The sequence below is a fragment of the Pseudophryne corroboree genome, chromosome 6, assembly GCF_028390025.1.
Source record: "Pseudophryne corroboree isolate aPseCor3 chromosome 6, aPseCor3.hap2, whole genome shotgun sequence".
NCBI classification, from domain to species: domain Eukaryota; kingdom Metazoa; phylum Chordata; class Amphibia; order Anura; family Myobatrachidae; genus Pseudophryne; species Pseudophryne corroboree.
In genome coordinates, this window is record NC_086449.1 from 584,196,121 (window position 1) to 584,214,676 (window position 18,556).

General features: G+C 44.4%; 1 protein-coding gene across 5 annotated transcripts in view; it reads right to left on the reverse strand.

Moving 5' to 3' along the window:
• Nucleotides 1-570: 570 nt before the first annotated feature.
• The window catches only part of HK3 (hexokinase 3), a 171,219-nt gene continuing 153,233 nt past the window's right edge, over nt 571-18,556 (reverse strand). For all 5 annotated transcript variants that reach the window (XM_063927931.1, XM_063927935.1, XM_063927933.1 and 2 more), the window contains 8 exons: nt 17,698-17,846; nt 14,112-14,231; nt 13,937-14,032; nt 13,528-13,627; nt 13,135-13,318; nt 9,337-9,492; nt 4,853-5,086; nt 571-867 (listed from right to left, as the gene is read on the reverse strand). In XM_063927931.1, the coding sequence (XP_063784001.1) occupies nt 717-867; nt 4,853-5,086; nt 9,337-9,492; nt 13,135-13,318; nt 13,528-13,627; nt 13,937-14,032; nt 14,112-14,231; nt 17,698-17,846 (1,190 nt within the window). In that variant the 3' untranslated portion in view covers nt 571-716. The remainder of the gene's footprint in view (nt 868-4,852; nt 5,087-9,336; nt 9,493-13,134; nt 13,319-13,527; nt 13,628-13,936; nt 14,033-14,111; nt 14,232-17,697; nt 17,847-18,556) is intronic.

Genomic DNA, 18,556 nt, shown 5'->3' on the forward strand with positions numbered 1-18,556 from the left:
TTCTAGTCACTGTGCATGGTGAAAAGAAGGTTAAGAAAGAGGTTTATATCTATCATATACTTGTGAAAATATCTTCTTAACGACAAATGACAGAAGCACTTGCCAACCCATTGCACTGTATAGCTTCTGCTCCCTATAGTTTCTCCACTACCATATGGAATGTCAGTTAAATCAAGCACAGAGCATAGGAATCAGACGCATCTTCAACAGAACTTGTGGCTGGTAACAACCTCCACTAGATGTCAAAAGTCTATTAAACCCTGGACACTAGCACTTTGTGACACTGCACAGTATATCGCGAGCAGGGTAAAACGGTCATACATCAGAAAATCTATAGGGTTTTGGTATATTCAATTGACATTTGTCATATCAACATGAGACCATTTACAGAATGTTGACAGTGTGGCTCAAAGGTAGTGTAAGGCTATCCTGTACCCTAATGTTAGTGTCGACATTGATGTCATGATGGTGAAGATGTTGACATGCAATGTCTACATACTGTTCTCATTACGAATGTCGACAATCTGACTGCACATGATATGGCTACAAAACGAGAGAGAAAAAACCAAATCAATGCAAAAATATTTAATTTGTACATATTAAACATAAAGTAAAATTATTCCATATAAATAGAACATTTTGTATGAACACATTTAACATGATGTGAAGATTTCTCTTATTTTAAATGATGTCCACATACGGATATGAAGGTTTCTTTAAGCTGCCCGTGCCTCAGCACCCGCAACACGACAGGCAACTGCAGTAATCAGGGCTGCCCCTTTACCAGAGCCGTCTTCAGAGATGTGAAAGGTGACATCACACTGAGGAGCCAGCATCTTCACTGCCTTCTGAACCTCTCCAGCAAAGCTACAATACAGAGACTTACAGTTGGATGCAGAACGCAATGGGATACAGTCTAAACACGTCAACTGGAAACACACTGGATTTCTTCATCTATAGAAGCAGGATTTACTCAGGACACCACTCCTTCATTTGGCTCCATACTGACCAGCACATACAAAATGTCAGATGTACAGAAGCCACAGGTCACACGAATTGTGACAGAGGTATTAAAAATTATTATGGACATTTAAAGACAAAAAAAAAAAGGGAAGAGACCAATGGCAAACAAAACCACACTAGGGGCAATTAATTTAGAAGCTTTCACAAATGCAGGAGCTTTCACAAATGCAGGAGCCATCAAGTGTTCTTAGGAAAGCTGAAAATGACTAATAGATTATTCTGCTATGGATATTTTATGCCAATGCTGCCAAATGAAATAGTGCATGTATTTTCTATGCAGATGTAGAATGTGTTCCTAGAAATAAACATTAGGTTGACTGGTGCATATACAGTACTGTCGTAGTGTTAATATAAGGCAGATTCCTCAACGTTCCCAAGTGACTGCAGCAGGTCAGGTTCTGTATTTCCCCTCTGACAGCAGTTTGTACAGTCACAGTCCTAATCAACTGCATGAACTATCTGTAAAGTTTCCCACATATCAGTAATACACAGCATGTGCAGCCCTCAATATGGCCTTTCTGTAACCCAACCACAATTGATAATTAGGCACGTGCGCTATAGATTACCATACTTACCCTTACTTAGCTCTCTACCCTTCAGACTCAGAGGGACTGCGGAGACTGAGCAGAAGCTTTTGTTGTTGTTTATCTTTAGTGTTTGTAAGCGGCGCTACCAGGGGGCACAATTACTCTGGGCACAGCTACAGGGGGCACAACTGTGGCCACGACCCTTCCCTATGAAGCCACACTCCTATTTTTTGCCGCACGCACTATGTTTGACCTAAGGGGGTGTGTGTGTGGGGGGGGGGGGGGGGGGGGGGGAGCAAAGGAAATGTTTGCCCTGGATGCCACTAGGTCTAGAACTGGCCCTGGTGGCCCCAATTCAGTACAGGGGAGAGGGGCGCCAAAACATACCTTGCTACACCTCTGTGCATACAGAGTGCCACTCTGTATGCGGTACAGTAGGTATGTGGCTGGGTGTGGTGCTGAAGGACTGTCTGGCGATCTCTATACCGACACCCTGGAGAGTGCCTTGCCAGTGCCAGAAACTGACATCCCTATGGAGGAGGGTTTGGAGATTGGAGCATTCCAAGGGAAAGAGCCACCCATCGTACCATCGCAGCCGAAAGAAGCGCCATGACGCACCTGCGGCAAGCCCCGGCCAGTGAGAGGAGCCGCAGGAGACACTGCTGTTGGTGAGACCCCTGGTTAAGTGTATGTCCGTTATGTCACATTTTATGGATGGGCCCCCACACCCCTTAACCTGGCCCTATTAATAGGGCATCCCCCACAAATAGCTACAGTACATTACTAGTTTGGGTGGCACTGGGGCATAATGTGAACTGGGGTCACTAAAGTGCGCTTAACAAATCTGCCATACTGGGAGTATTCACATATCATTTTTAACATCGCCAGTATATCACTGACAATTTTATTGGTAGGGATCCCCAGACGTTTGTTGTTACTGGGTTCCCACAAACCTTAATCTGGCCCCTTCTGCTACATAACCTAGAAATAATTGGTAAATGCTTTCATTGTAATAAGAAAAGTAAGCATCACTTTGTATTGGCTACCACTTCACAGTAATTAGATATGGACATTGACAAGACATCAGATTTTTTCCCACTTGAGGGTAGATAATGGGTTTTTACAAGGCAAAGTGGATCAGTGAGAAACCATTAGAAAGTACAAGAGCAGAATTCTCATTTATAATCAATCATTACCACACCAGATACTCCACTTATTATCATGCCCATCACGTACTACTAAGAGAATGGGAAAGCGAAGAATAAGATTTTTTCCACCAGACCGTTCATGAAGTCCTGCATGCAATAAGCAGTCAGTGATGCAACATTACCAAAGATGGCCACCCCAGTTTTATTATTTGTGGGGGCTGAGATAAGCCTCTGTCTGGGACATTTTAACTTATGTGGAAAACGGGATGCAGTCAATTTACCTACAATCAAAATCCAGACGGTCAAAATACTGACAACCATTGACAGACGGTCAATATACAGACATTTAAAAAAGTCGACAGGTCAAAAAGTAGACATGAGTTTTTAATTGAAACAGACTTGTTCATACTTCACCATCCCAGTGGACCCAGACTAGGAATATAATCGTGTGGCAAGCGCAGCGAGGCACCGTGCCCGAAGCATGGTGAGCGCAGCATGCGAGGGGACAAAGTACACTTAAACGGTGTCCATGTCAACATACATAAAAAAATAAAAAATAAATGAAAAACTCGTGTAGACTTTTTGACTTGTCGACATTTTAAATGTGATTTTGACAGTCAGTCAATGGTTGTTCGTATTTTGAACATCGGGAATTTCATTATAGGTATTTCATACTCAACCCTTGGAAAACATTATATATGACTAATGACATTGTATTTAAATACATTTACTTTCATTTGGATTTGGCCCCCCTTTATAACGGCTTCAACTCTTCTTGGAAGGCTCTCCACAAAATTGTGTTATATTTCTGTGGGAATTTGTGCCCATTCATTCTGTAGAACATTTATGAGGTCAGGCACCAATGTTGGACGAGTAGGCCTGGCTCGCAGTCTTCGTTCCAGTTCATCCCAAAGGGGAGCAATGGGGTTCGAAATCAAACCTTTGCCCAGATTCATCAAGCCTTGGAGCGTGATACATTGCACGGTGATAAAGTACCAGCCAATCAACTCCTAACTGCCATGTTACAGGCTGTGTTTGAAAAGTGAGAGGTAGGAGCTGATTGGTGTGTACTTTATCACAGTGCAATTTATCACTCCGCAAGGCTTGATACATCTGTGCACGTCTTTGTTATCCTTGCTTTGTGCACTGAGGCAGTGTCATGTTGGAACAGAAAAAGGCCTTCGGCAAATTGTTGCCACAAAGTTGGAAACCTGGCATTGTCCAAAATGTCTTGGTATGCTGAACCATGAAGAGTGCCCTTCACTGGAGATAAGGGGCCTAGTCCAAGCCCTGAACAGCCCCATACCATTATGCCTCCCTCCACCAAACATCACAGTATGCATAATGCAGTCAGACAGGTAATGTTCTCCAAGCATCCGCCAAGCCCAGACTCGACCATCTGACTGCCAAATGGAGAAGCGTGATTTGTCACTCCACAGAACACGTTTCTACTGCTCCACAATCCAGTATCTGTGTGCTTTACACCACTCCATACAATGCTTGGCATTGGACTTTGTGATGTGAGGCTTGCATGCAGCTGCTCGGCCATGGAAACCCATTCCATATAGCTCCTGCCGCACAGTTTTTGTGCTTGCACTAATGCCAGTGGAAGTTAGGAACTCCTTCGCTATGGAATCAGACTTTAATGCAGCATGTGCCCTAGCAGTCGTTGACCCCACTCTGATTTTACATGGTCTTTGACTTTGTGACAGAGTTGCTGTTCCTAAATGCTTCTAATAATATCACTTACAGCTGACCGTGGAATACCCAGCAGGGATGCAATTTCATGAACCATCTTATTGCAAAAGGTGACATCAAGTCACAGTACCACTCATGAAGTCGCAGAGCTTCAGAACAACCCATTTGTATCACAAATGTTTGCAAATGGAGACTGAATGGCCAGGTGCTTATTTTATACACCCGTGGCAACAGGTCTGATTGAAACACCCAAATTCAATAATTAACAGGTGCGGCCAAAATACTTTTGTCCATATAGTGTACACACACATGTATATACATATTCCCCCACCCCACACACACTGTAAGTAATGGCTAAAAAAGTAATATTAATATGTTTAATTTATACCAATGAAAAATTCCATCAATTTAGTTAAAGATTAGGATATAAACCAATAATACCATTCATTCACTTACTGGGGATGTTGTTTGTACAGAGTTCCATCTACGCCTACAGTGATTTGGAGATGGTCAAGGCCCCGATTTTCTCTAATCTTTTCCACCACAGCAGCAATGCCGGCAGCACACAGCTGAGCTGCTCTCCTCGACACTTTTATGCAAACCTCTTTCACCACCACGGTGTCATCACAGGTGGACTCCAGGCCTAACCCAGTCAGGATGGCCCGGACCTCCAGTAAGCCAAGAGTATCCCTACGAGGGAGGATTAAAAAAATAAATAAAATTAAAATATTTATAAACAAACTTCTTTAGTCGTCACCCTGGTTAAAAAAAAACAAAAAAACACCCCAAAACTAGAAAGCGGTTTTAAAATAGAAAGGATATATAATAGATATAAAATTTTATTTTCTGCATAGCATGTTCAAGGTTTCCAGCAGCTTTATTATAATCCTGCAATAGGGATATTAATCAAAAGCCTATAAGCCCCCCCCCCCCCCCCCCCCCCCCCAGTACTGGAATTACTCCAGCAAATTAATATGGAGCAGTCTGAGAGAACCCATACCAGTTAACTAAACGGACAGTAGAATATTTTGGGGAGCCAGGTTACTTTAACCAGTTCACAGCTGGTGCATCACATCTCAGATGGTTAAATGACTTCTGCATACCATCCAACATGACCCATTCCATTAGGTACAAAATGCTCTGTTCCTGGACTTTTTTGCCAGTGGCAGTTAGAGGTGGTAATGTAGCGCAGTCCAAAATTCAAACAGGGGAGCCACACCAACTGCCAGCGAGTCCTGGCCGGCGATGTTTGGAAGTTTTGGGCTGCAGTTGGTGTGGTTTCCCTATTTGAATTTCGGACTGTGCTGCAGCCCCACCTCTAACTGCCACTGGCAAGGAAGTCCAGGAACTGAACAATTTGGGGTAAATGTAAGAATGGGCGCTGTGGGGGAGAAGCGGTATCAGCGCACGTTATGTGCGCTATACCGCTTCTCCCCCATGTACGATGGCTGCGGAGAGTGTACAGTGACGCTATGTGCCCCTGTCCATATCGGCGCTGCTATCTCAAGGATAGCAAGCAGTTATGTGATGGCAATGTATGAACGGTCAGCATCGCTGACTGTTCTGACACCTGCAGCTGTTGATTTCAACAGCTGCAGGTGGCGATGCCCATAGACCACAGCAGGGACAGAGCTGTCCCTGGCTGTTGCGGGTGCAGTCTCCTGACAGCGCTGGGGATCTCGCAGGAGTAGCGAGATCCCAGGATTGCGCAGAGGTGATGACTGGGAAGCAGACACCGCGCGTCAGCTCTGAGCTGAAGTGCTGTGTGCTCAGGAAATATCGCCTGAGGGGGGTGCTTTTCCTCCCCTGCTTTGCCTCGGTAACGAGGTGAAGCAGGAAGTGTTATAGCGGCATGATGCGTGCAGCTATAATACATTTACCCATCAGTACCTAATGGAATGTGTCATGTTGGTGGGTATGTTGCTGCCAATAAGCCCTAGTGTGTGTAGGAGGTTTAGACTAACACCAGTGGGGCAGGAACAGATTTGAAGGACTACACATTGTATGTTGCGCTCTGCACACAGGACCTCTTGTACCCAATTCATGTTCGTAAGCATTGCAGCTGTTGTTGCAACATTGAGATTATAGGCAGATTACACATGTGCTGCAACTGCACCAAGTACGTGCCAAGGTACCTTTGTGATTGCGCTCAAGAGTGATTGACAGGAATGGACCATTTGAGGAAGTTAACATGAGTTTGGCTGCAAAGATGCAGATGTGTCATGGCCGCACAAGGCGTGTCTCTGCCTTCAGCTGCAATCATGTACAGAGAGAAACATGGCACCAGCGTTGCTACTGCCACAGCCAGTCTGCATAGTCATAAATCTATCCTAGTAGTTGATGTTCCTCATCATTGTGTATAGCCTGCATATATGTGTACAGAGTTGCTAATGTGGTTGCCATGGCTCCGGTGGGCGGCTATCACCCTTTCTGGATGGCAGCTTCACTTGCTATGATTAGTAGTTCAGTAGCCTAAAAACGTGCAGATGCACAGACATGCATAGAAACATGAATTGGACTTTGTCCAAGCAAATAAAATCATATCCAACAAAAAGGAGCATCATAAAAGGTCAATGTTTCAGTCTTCTTGGAGACCTTTTTCCAGACAACCAAGGCCGGACTGGCAATCTGGCACATGACAGAAGGGCAGGTGGGCCGAATCGGTCACTCAGAGCCGGGATGGCCGCGCGCAGCGCAGCCTCGGGCTCTCTGGTTCCATGGTCTCCATGGAAATGAGGGCATGCCACAAGTCTCGCAGCGCACCCCCAGCAACCGTCGCCATGGTAATGGAGGGGTGCCACGAGTCCACGCCCCCATGACTCGTGGCACGCCCCCATACATCATGCGGTGTGCCCCCTGTGACGTGTGCGCGCCCCCGTGATGCACGTTCACGAATGCCAGGGCCGAATTGAGGCCCCAGTCCGTCGCTGCAGACAACCATCACTGAGCAGCAGTGCAGAGGGAATATTTAATCACCCACTTTTGAACCCACTTGATGGAAAAAGAAATTGATCTGTACAGCTGATTGCAATCAAATTCATAAAATTAATCACAGAAGTAGCATCAATTTCTAATGTCATCCAACCCACAATAGTTAAAGCAATACACACAAATTCTAATAAAAATACCTAAATCACACACTTCGCTACAGAGGAACATTGCAAACCAGCATGAGTGTTGCACCCAGGACTGCATTGTGCATACTCTGAACACTCAGAATAAAAGGGCAATACAATGACAGAACAATCAGGCTGCGTCCGTTTCAGACTAAAGAAGCCCAACCGTACCTCTGTATCTACAACCGAAGCCGCTAGAATCAAAGCCCAGACTTTACCAAAGCATCACTTCTAGCTACCGATGCCATGGCAACTGAATAACTCCTAGCAAAAAAAAATAAAAAATCAATTGTACTAAAACACAGCTTTGCAACAATTAACAGTAATGGAACAGTAATCTTCTCCAGCCATATATAAGATCCTACCAAGCTATGTGAAAGATAAGAATTTTCAACGGAGTCTAAGAGAAAGAAAAAAAATTCTCTCAAATGCTGCAGAGTGCTTGTGAACCCTATTACCTGGATTTCTACATAAAATGGTCAGAAAATGTCATCGGTTCTTCAAGAAAAAGCCCAGACTGCTTAAATTACAGTACTTTTCTTGTCCATATTGAATACATCTAACATTCAAAGTATAAAAGTTGGAAAAAGTATGCGGACCCTTAGGTTAATGACTGAGACCAATCAATAAGACAAAATTGCAGGCATTAGAGTTTCCCTGCCCTCTATTAAAAATAAAACTAATTTTGAGTATGCTATTCACAGGAAGCTCTGCCGAATGTGGTATTTATCACTTACACCAGCCCCATACTGAAACAATGAAACAAGTGTCCCTTACCCATATGCACAACTCAGAATTTCACAGGGGTTTAGACACATCCAAGCCACTTACCTGACGCTCACATTAGATATGTCTTTATAAATGCCTACATCACATTAGTCTCAGTCTGTACAAGATACAGCATGCACACACCTATTTGCAACATTGGGCGCATTGTGCAATGCATGCGCATATCATGTCAGCTCAAAATTGGGAGATGCAACTGTAAAAAATGTTGGAATGAGTATTGTTTGGACCTGATCCACTTGCTCTCATTCGAATCTAAAGCTTACCAAGACATTTTACAAGAAAATAATCAGACTAGCTGGCTGACAATTAGACTGATACAGAAGGTTCTTGATACAACAGGACAATAACTGAGGTCATTGCTGCCAAAATGAGGGTCGGCCAGTTATTAAAGCCACTTTTTCTACCCTGCTTTGTGAACATTTACATAACACCTTAACAAAAAAAATTAAACAAACAGTATAATTATTTTGGTGTTACTAGCTTAAGCAGACTTGAGTCTTTTAGTAACTTTAGGGAACATTCGATAGCATTGTATGACCAATATATGCATAAAACCAAGTAATTACAAAGTGTTCACATACTTTCCATGTGGATGTGCACGTGTGTATACTAGACAGACAGAGTTATGGATGCTGTATGCTATATACCAAGGACTTCAAGATTTCACTTACTGTACCTCGACCAATCATTTCCAAGCCATCTATAACCAGGGGGAAGATGCTCTCTCTCCAAGATTTAATAAAAGTGGAGAAAGAAAGAACCAATCAACTTCTGTATTTTTTTTTAGCAGAGCCTGTTAGAAGATGATTGGTTGGTGGAGGATTGGTTGGTACGTTCTCTCGCCAAGATTTGATAACACCTCCCAGTCCCCTAATTCTGTATTGAAAGATCAATGCAGCTTGGCAGTGTTGCATATCCTGGTCAAGATATAGCAGCATTTCTTCAAAATAGGTTTAGCTACAGGTAAGTAACTAAACATGAGGAAACCTAAAATAAAGTTATCCAAATGAATAAAGAAATCTAAAAATCCCTTACCTTTCAATGTCAGATAAAAATTTGGTAGGGAACAGGTTTCTTGTATTTAACTGCTCAGAAATTTTGCCACCAAACAGGATTCCACGTTGGGTAAGGACAATTAAAACTTGACGTACAATTTCTCCTAGGTACATTCCACTGATCATCTTCTCAAATCTGGAAGAAAGGACATGTGGGCACTAATTATAATTGCAACACCGTAAAAAGTCTTTATTTGTATTTGAAAATGAATGAGGTTTTCCCAACCATAAAGCTGGCAACACACAGGCAGATACGATTGGCCAATTCAGTTATTTGACAAATACTGAGGACCACAAAGAGGCCACTACATAAACAAATATCCTTACATAGAAACATAGAATTTGACGGCAGATAATAACCACTTTGCCCATCTAGTCTGCCCTTTTTTTTTTTTTTTTTTTTCCTTTAGACAATCTCAACCCTTTGTGAAACTTGTTTATTGCACAGTACTTGAGCGAAATCTATTCTATAAGGTCCAATGAAAGACTTCTGGCAAGGGATATTCATGTAAACAAGGCAGCTGGTGGAGAGTTGAACACATCTGTTCTCAGACTATGGGGCAGATGTACTAAGCCTTGCAGAGTGATAAAGTGGAGAGTGATAAGGTACCAGCCAATCAGCTGCCTCACTTCTGGTCTCCTCTGCCCCCTGACAACTCCTGTATTTTCAGTGGAGCACAGCAGAATTGATGAGTTTTGACTATACAAAAGATGATATTTGTAAGTTATGCCTATTGTGTCAGCCTCAATGCTGCAGTCTATGCTTGGGAGCATAGTAAACATGTGTATGCTTTTAAATTTCTATTGGGTGTAGGCAGGGGTGCTTTAAGAGAGGAGGCGGCCCATTTGGGGCCCCTCCTCTCTGCCAGAAGCGCTGGAACGAACATACATAGGTGCAGTGTGCGTCAGGGGCCCATATGCACCACACACAGATATCCTACACCCACTGGTGTATCTATTTGAAGAACCTTAACAGTTTGCCTACAAATACAGAATTCAGAGTTATAAAAATAGAAGAGCTGCAGACAGAACCAGCTTCTACTTATTTTGTAGAATGTACTTGATAAATGCTATCTTGAAGCTAACTGGTTTCTATAGGCCACTTCTCCACACTTTAGAAGGTGTGAAACATTCCCCTTGGGTCTTTCTTCTTTATATTGCCTAATTCAACAAAGTATTTAACAGTAAAATAGTTTAATACAGATTCTTCATAAGTCTGACATTGGGGGGGGGGGGGGGGGACACACAAAACCCAACACATCCATCCCATACTAAGGTCCCGCGAATGCCTCTTCCCATCAGACCGAGCCATTCATAGTTAATGCAACCCAACTGCATAAACTGTATGCAGGACGGGATCTGCACGTGCGCAGTGCTGCCAGGGTTCTTGCGGTCGCATCGATTAGCGATGCGATTTGAATGACCCACTAAGTCTTTAAAGGTTTTCATTAACAAAGTGTAAACAGAGGTTTCTTATATGCCCATGACAAGGTTTTATAGAATACTCAGGACGATGGAGTAAACATTCATGTAAGGAGCCATCACAGATTAGACCCAATAAGATGCTCCAAAATTATCTCAACTCAGAAAAAAAATAGTAAGGTGGCATTATGAGATATAGCAGAGATATAGTGCAGATAGAACAGGATACAATATGGATAACCAGTAAGGAGATCTTGCAGGCACCTTTTATTACTATCATCCAACTTGATACATTTTACGTAAGCTGTTCAGTATCCTTAGCAGGGGCAATACTGTTAGTAGGATGGCATTGGCAGCACACTGGTGGCTGTGGTGCATTTATAAAGTCAAGGCACCGATCACTTAATAAAAGAGTTTAGCTGCAAGTAACAGACATGATCTTCAAGTAACCATTATCAGGCAAGTTGGCAAATGGCGCCATGAGACATGCTTTATTGCATGCAGGCATCTTTTGGATACGTTAAAGGGCTGAGTCAGAGTCACATGCAAGTTGGCCACATAGTCAGCTGACTGGAGTGCTTAGATATAAGTGTGGCCCTTCATATGGATTCATAGTTACTGTGGCTGCACCCGTGCCTGACCATCCACTTGTGAAAGTAGCAGTCATCACAGCGCTCTGCGTACATGCGCCTCTGAACAGCCTGCAATTCCATCTCTGCTTCCTCAGACTATTTAACAAACGCTCAGTTGTTGTTATTTACATTATAGCCTCCCAAGGAAACACCCGACATCACACTGAAATACAATTGAAGACTTCTCTCTGGCAGCTCATTTGCAGACTGGGCCACCGAATTGTTATTCACATACTGCTTTAAGTAAGCCACAAGCTCTAAAGGGGCTACATCCCTTGGTAGTGCGGCAGAACCCTACGTTTGGACTATGCTGCTAAACACCTTCTATTTTACTAGACTTGGTGCCCATCTATATTTTAGAAGAGCTACAGGTAATCAATTACATTGTGACAATCACATCAAAGGTTTAATGGTCCATTTGCTACTTGTCTCCTGTAACTTACATAAATTATTTCAATCATGTTGAAGATATAAAAAAATGACATTTTGTTCTTGTCGAATACTTATCAGTGCAGTGTGTGATGTGCGATTGCCAGAGAGCGGTTCCCAGAGAAAGCACAAGCGATAAATTGATTTTAAAGGAGGAAGAAATGATTAAAGTGTTACTGGCATGCAAATCAAATGGACAGATGTCAACCAGGAGCAGAGGGCCCGATTCAGAGATGGATGCTAATCAACGCTGCTGCGTCTTTGGAGAAAATATTCTAATGCTCTAGGATGCATCTGGGGACAACAGGTATTCCCACATAGCATTGCTACATGCATATAGTTTATACAGCAATGTAGCCTGCACACGAGCTAGCCATGCATGTGTAATTGTGTGTCCACATTTACATAGAGGATCTGTTAAGCATGGTTGGAGCCTAGCAGCAGTCATTGGGCGGCATTCAAATGATATATCACGCCGAATCTCCTTTCTAAAGTGATCCTCGTTATCGCGCATATCATGCCCATAGTAAATCAGATTTAGCTACATAAAGGGTCCAGGCACCTCACTACCCTGGAGTAGCGAGTTGAAATGATGATACCATGCCCGACTGCAGAAACAGAATGGGTGTGGAAGAGGACAGAAAGAAATGAATACTGCCCATTGTGTCTTAAGGGCCCTACAGACTGGGCAACCCGCCGCCATGCTGCCCGACCGCCGATACGGGAGACCCGGCGGCGGGGGGGGAGGGAGGGAGTGAAGTTTCTTCACTCCCCCCGGCACCATAGCAATGCATGCTAATATGGAAAATCACATCTCGGCCTGCATGCATAAGCGACGGGGCATTAACGATGGATGAGCGCTGGGCCGCACATCGTTCATCGTTGGTGCCTACACACTGCACGATATGAACAAGTTCTCGTTCATTAATGAACGAGAATGTTCATATCGTGCAGTGTTATCTGCTAGTGTGTAGGGCCCTTTACAGTGACAGAAGAGCTCCCAACAGCATCTAGAATTCTCTTATTTGCCTGTATAATGCCTGACTAACAGCTCTCCTCTGACAAACCAGTCATGGCCAATTCAAGCCACCTTAACTTGACCACACACATTTAGATGTAGATTAGTATTAATTGGTCTTGACCATATATTTTTATGTCCATAGGGAGTACAGTAATTGTAGGAATTGATCTTTTTCATTACTACAGAAATAGTGAAGCAACCAATGAATGCCATGTATGCACCCCCAACACAGTACATGTGTAGTAGCAATAATTCCCAATTAACTAGTACTGACCTCTGTCTCCCACTATTAATGGAGAACTGGTCTACATCAGTGTCATAGGAGGTGAGGATATCATGCAGGCAACCATTGTCTCCAAAAGCCCCCCACTCCATATTTATACACATCTGTCCTTCATCCCCCTCCAGCACCTTCACATTCCTCATCTCCTCCATATAACAAGCATTTGTTCCTGTACCTGCAAGACCAGAACAAACAATTTAAGACATCCAGAAGAAAACAGAGCACATCCTGTTTAATCAGATAGTAACTTAGACTGAATTATTCAGTGCTTTCTAACAATAAGCTGGCAACCCTGCTTCAAATTCCACATTATAAGAGAAATCTATATCGATATATAGCCACCATAGCTTTCTACATTTGAATGCTGAAAATTAGGCCTCTCACCCACAATCAGCCCAATCTCACAGGCTGCGTCATCATATCCACAAGACATCATTGTTCCCACAGTGTCGTTCACCAGAGCTACTACATGGAAGTCAGGGTTCTGTAAAATAAAGTGCAGTCAGCAAGCTTGCTAACCAACAGTAACACACACTACAAGTAATGTCACAATGAGTTTGTGTGCAGAATTCAGAACATCTTCATAATCCCTGACCCCATTCGGACACTGCTTCAACTTTCAGACATCCACAGTTTGATCTCACAGGATAATTTCCCATTTAATACGGTCGGCGGGTCATAATGTATGTTTAAGGAATAGACCAGTTGGTAACCGTGACTACTAGTAGTTTGTGCTGGACCACAAACACAAAACAAGAAATAATCAAGGAGTACATACAGTAGGCCTACATACCTTTTTCCGAATAGCTGCCTCTCTGAGAAGCTTGATCACATCTTCTCCCACACATCCAGATGCACTGAACCCCTTTGTCCATGAAATCAGAATGCCCTGGGTAGGAAAGAACACAACTGTAATAATGTACCAGAATAGAGCGTTGAAATATGGCATCATCTTTCCAGTAATTTACCTTATCCAGGCTGGTCTGCTGACAGGGAAAGGAGAACGTGAAGCCTAGTGGCAGTCTCTTCCCTTTAAGACCATTTTCTTTTTGAAATTCTGTGATGCAATCCACTATGTGATCAAAGAGCTGGAAAGAGAAGAAAGGCTTTATCCAAGATAGCAGTTGTTTCAGACTTCTGCATCTTCATAATTAACACAGAAGAGTAGTTAATTTTATTTACAAATTACCATTTTATGTACAGGAGACAGCCATTATGCATATTTTTATTTTTTTTATTTCAAGCGTACCAGTTATATGCACAAACTGGAGGCAGATATTTTATTGGCTGACTAGAACAGTGCAGCCAATTTCTGAGAAGCATCTGAGGAATGAAGTAACACCTTAAGGCCCATACACATTAGACATTGTCGCTCTGTGAGCGACATCGTCTAATGTTTCCCCCTCCCGGGCCAGCCAGTCGGCGGACGACTGTACACACTGAGCGATATGACCGCTCATATCGCTCAGTGACGTCACGCCTCCGCCAGCCCTGCATGCAGGTCGTGGACGACAGTCCAGATCCTGCATGCATGCCCTACCGACAGCGACGATCGTTGCCGACCCGCGCATCGGTCGTCGCTGGCGGCATACACACTTGACGATAAAATGAGCAACGCCGCTCAAGAAGGGGGAAAATGAGTGACGTCGCTCATTTTATCGTCACGTGTGTATGGACCTTTAGTGATTCGCTTAATCTTGGTAAACAAACAAGCAAAATATTAGCTTTGTTTATTATTTAGGTTCTTCTTAAAATGCTGCCTCCAATGTGCAGGTGTGAAAAAAAAAAAAAACAACACCCTGAAAACACAAAAACCACACACACAAAAGCAAACAAACCACATGTTTAATGTCAGGTACACAATGGACAAATGTGTGCACTCAGGGATCTCATTATGTTAAACACCTATAACTTCTGGCCAAGCCAATAAGATTATGACAGCCCAATACAAAACTCTTCTACTCTGTGAAACACTGTTCTAGGTAATTTCATCTAACTCCTCATGGAGCCCTAACGATGCATGTTTTCAAGGTATCCTCAGTAATAATTAATACCACCTGTAGATCTATTGTAATAATCAATTAACACACCTGTGTGTCAGCTAGAGGATATGGAAAACATGCCTGTTAGGGTTTCATGAAAACTAGTTAGGAAAACATTGCCCTAGAACAGTGGTTCCCAAATTCGTTCCTCAAGGAGCCCCCACAGTCCGTTTTCCAGGTCTCCTCACAGATTCACAAGTGAAATAATTAGCTCCACCTGTGGATCTTTTAAAAAGGAGTCAGTGAGCAATGAGTACACCTGTGCACTCTGGGTGACCTGAAAAAGTGAACTGCTAGGGGTCTTTGAGGATAGAGTTTGGGAACCATTGTCCTAGAGTACAGGTTCTCAAACTCGGTCCTCAGGACCCCACACGGTGCATGTTTTGCAGGTCTCCTCACAGAATCGCAAGTGAAATAATTAGCTCCACCTGTGCACCTTTTAAAATGTGTCATTGAGTAATTAATACACCTGTGCACCTGCTGGGTTACCTGCAAAACATGCACTGTGTGTGCCCCCGAGGACAGAGTTTGAGAACCTCTGTCCTAGAGCAAACCCTCTTTACCCACCCAATCTTCCATGAAATAGGTCAGTCCCAACCCAACACAACATTACCATTTTGGCTACAGTCATCTGTTTGTTCTGACTTATACTGTACAGTAAAACAGCCATAGATACCCTGCAAATGGTAATAGCAATAAACTTTCAAGTTTATAGTCTACCCTTGGTTGGTAATCAAATAAGACACCAATACAACTTTTTGAAAGTTTTTTTCAATGCCTGCTGTCTTACCTATAAAAGCACAATATATAACACTGAATGGCTTCCAAGAAAGACCAGTGACCAAAGTGTTAATGTGGTCATAACATACGCTTTTCACACAGTAGAATAGCTAAGGAAAACATCTCAACATCTCTATCAGAGCCGTAACTAGGTGTGTGCCAGAGGGGCATTGCACACAGCGCAACTGCACTGTGGGCGCACCATCTGGCAGCACCACCCGCACGGCCGCTGCCCGCTCTCATTGCCTCCTGCCTCCCGCCGGCCGCTGCTGCAGTGCTGTCCTGCACGCAGGGGGGGGGGGGGTCTGAGTATTCATTGCTCTGGTCACGGTGTCAGGGATAAATAACCTGCAGGGAGTCCCTCGTCTTGTCTTGCAGCATGACGAGCCCCCCCGCAGCCGCAGTACCCACACGGCTGTCAGTGTCCAGGGAGAGGAAGCAGGGGGCGGCACACCTGTGGAGCCTGGCGAGCGGTCACTGGTCAGTGTCTCCATACAGTGGGTGTTGTGTAGGCAGAGCGGCACTCGCGGCTCCCACTACGCCCACACTATGCTGCTAGTATGGAGAGACGCTGATCCTGTGTCCTGTGTGCTTCAGGCTCCCCTGAGGCGGAAGTGCGATAAGCAGCAGTAAGCATACCAGTGCGGAGGGGGGTGCAGATAACTGTTTGCGGAGAGCTGTCTCTGGGGATCTCAGTGAGGGGGATATGAGTGAGGGTGGTATACCGTCTGTGTTTGAGGGGAGGGGAATTGAGGAAGGAAGAGGAGCTGTGTGTTTGTGTGAGGGAGCCAACTTGGAGGTGGGAATGAATTTCTGTGAGGGAGCCAAGTGTGGGGGAGGGGGTCTGTGTAAAGGTGGTATGCTGTGTGTGTTGGGTAGGGGGGGTGTTGGTGGTAGTGCCTGCTGCCGCTGCTGGTCCTGCCGCTTCCCCTGATGCCGGGTGCCCGAAGCTGATTTGTGCATAGCCATTTAGTGCCTGCCGCCGCTGCCTGAGGTCCCGGCATTGCTGCGGCTGAGTTCTCTGCTGCCTGTGAAGTGGACAGGAGGAGTCAGGAGCCAGCAACAGCACGTAAGTGACTACACTACACTATATTACACTACACTACACTCTAAGGGTAGGGGGCGGGGGTTGTGTGTAAGGGGGACTCTGCCTGCCGTAACGTGTAAAAAGGGGACGCTGTCTGCCGTAACGTGTAAAAAGGGTCTCTACCTGGTGTAGTGGCGCTACTGTGCGGCGTAATTTGAATAATGGAGACTACTGTGAGTGTGCACCATTATGAATTGGTATTATTTTGTGGCCACACCCCTTTCCCGTGAAGCCACGCCCCTATATTTTTTGCTCGCGCCTACGGCGCGCACTGCCGCCAGTTTACGTTGAGGGGGGGGGGCGCCGATGCAGTCTCTTGCACACAGCGCTAAAATGTCTAGTTACGGCACTGATCTCTATACACAAGTAGGATGTCAGCAGATGTTTGAAATAAATCACATGACAGATGTTCATAAATAGGGCTAGACTACCAGGAATGCTGTGTGTGGGTGGAGGCGGGAGGGCAGTTTCGCCATCTACTATGAGCACTTTCAAACCCCTTCATTTGCATAGTGTGGCATACACTTGGGGAAACCACCCTCAAGCCCTTAAAAAAAACAAGTATTTTATGAAAACCATGTATTAAGTAAACAAGCACTTCATATACGACAGACCAAATGTAAGCACTAGCGAGGGAAGACCTACCTCTTCTCCTGTTCCTTGGATCACTTGAGTTGACAAGGTAAATGTCTTGCTCACCATTTGTATCCCTCCTTCATTTTTTATGCCCACGCGGGTATACAAGACTCGGAAGTTGGTTCCGCCTAAATCTAGAGCTAAAAACTCCCCTCTTTCTGTAAGGGAAACAGAAAAGAACTAAACCACCACACAGTATGCAGATTGAAAAGGATGGAACGGAGGTTATACTGATGGTGTTTGCAGATTTAGGTAAGGAGGAACCAGCCTTCAAGAAAGGACAACACAAAATTGCTATATTATGGCATCTTATCCACTCACTGGTCATCTCCAGACTGGACTACTGAAATCTCTTCCTGACTGGCATTCCTGACAAATACCTCTCTCCACTCCAATCTATCCTCAATGCTGCTGCCCGGCTCATCTTCCTCACCAACCGCACTACGTCCACCTCTCCTCTTACTAGACCTTCACTGGGTCCCCTTCCCTTTCAGAATCCATTTCAAGCTTCTCACACTCGCTTACAAAGCCCTCATCCACTCCTTTCCCTTCTACATCTCTGACCTTATCTCCCTTTACACTCCCACCCGTCCTCTTCGCTCTGCTAATGCACGCCGACTCTCCTGCCTACGGATTACTTCCTCCCACTCCTACCTCCAAGATTTATCACGTGCTGCACCACTTCTTTGGAATTCCCTACCTCTCCCCCTCAGACTCTCCACCTCTCTACAAAACTTCAAACGGGCTCTCAAGACCCACTTCTTCACCAAACCCAGCCAAATCTCATCCTAACCCTCTGTTCCACGCTCTCTATGTACCCCGTCTGTGTCACCCCTGTCTGTCTACCCCTCCCCTTTAGAATGTAAGC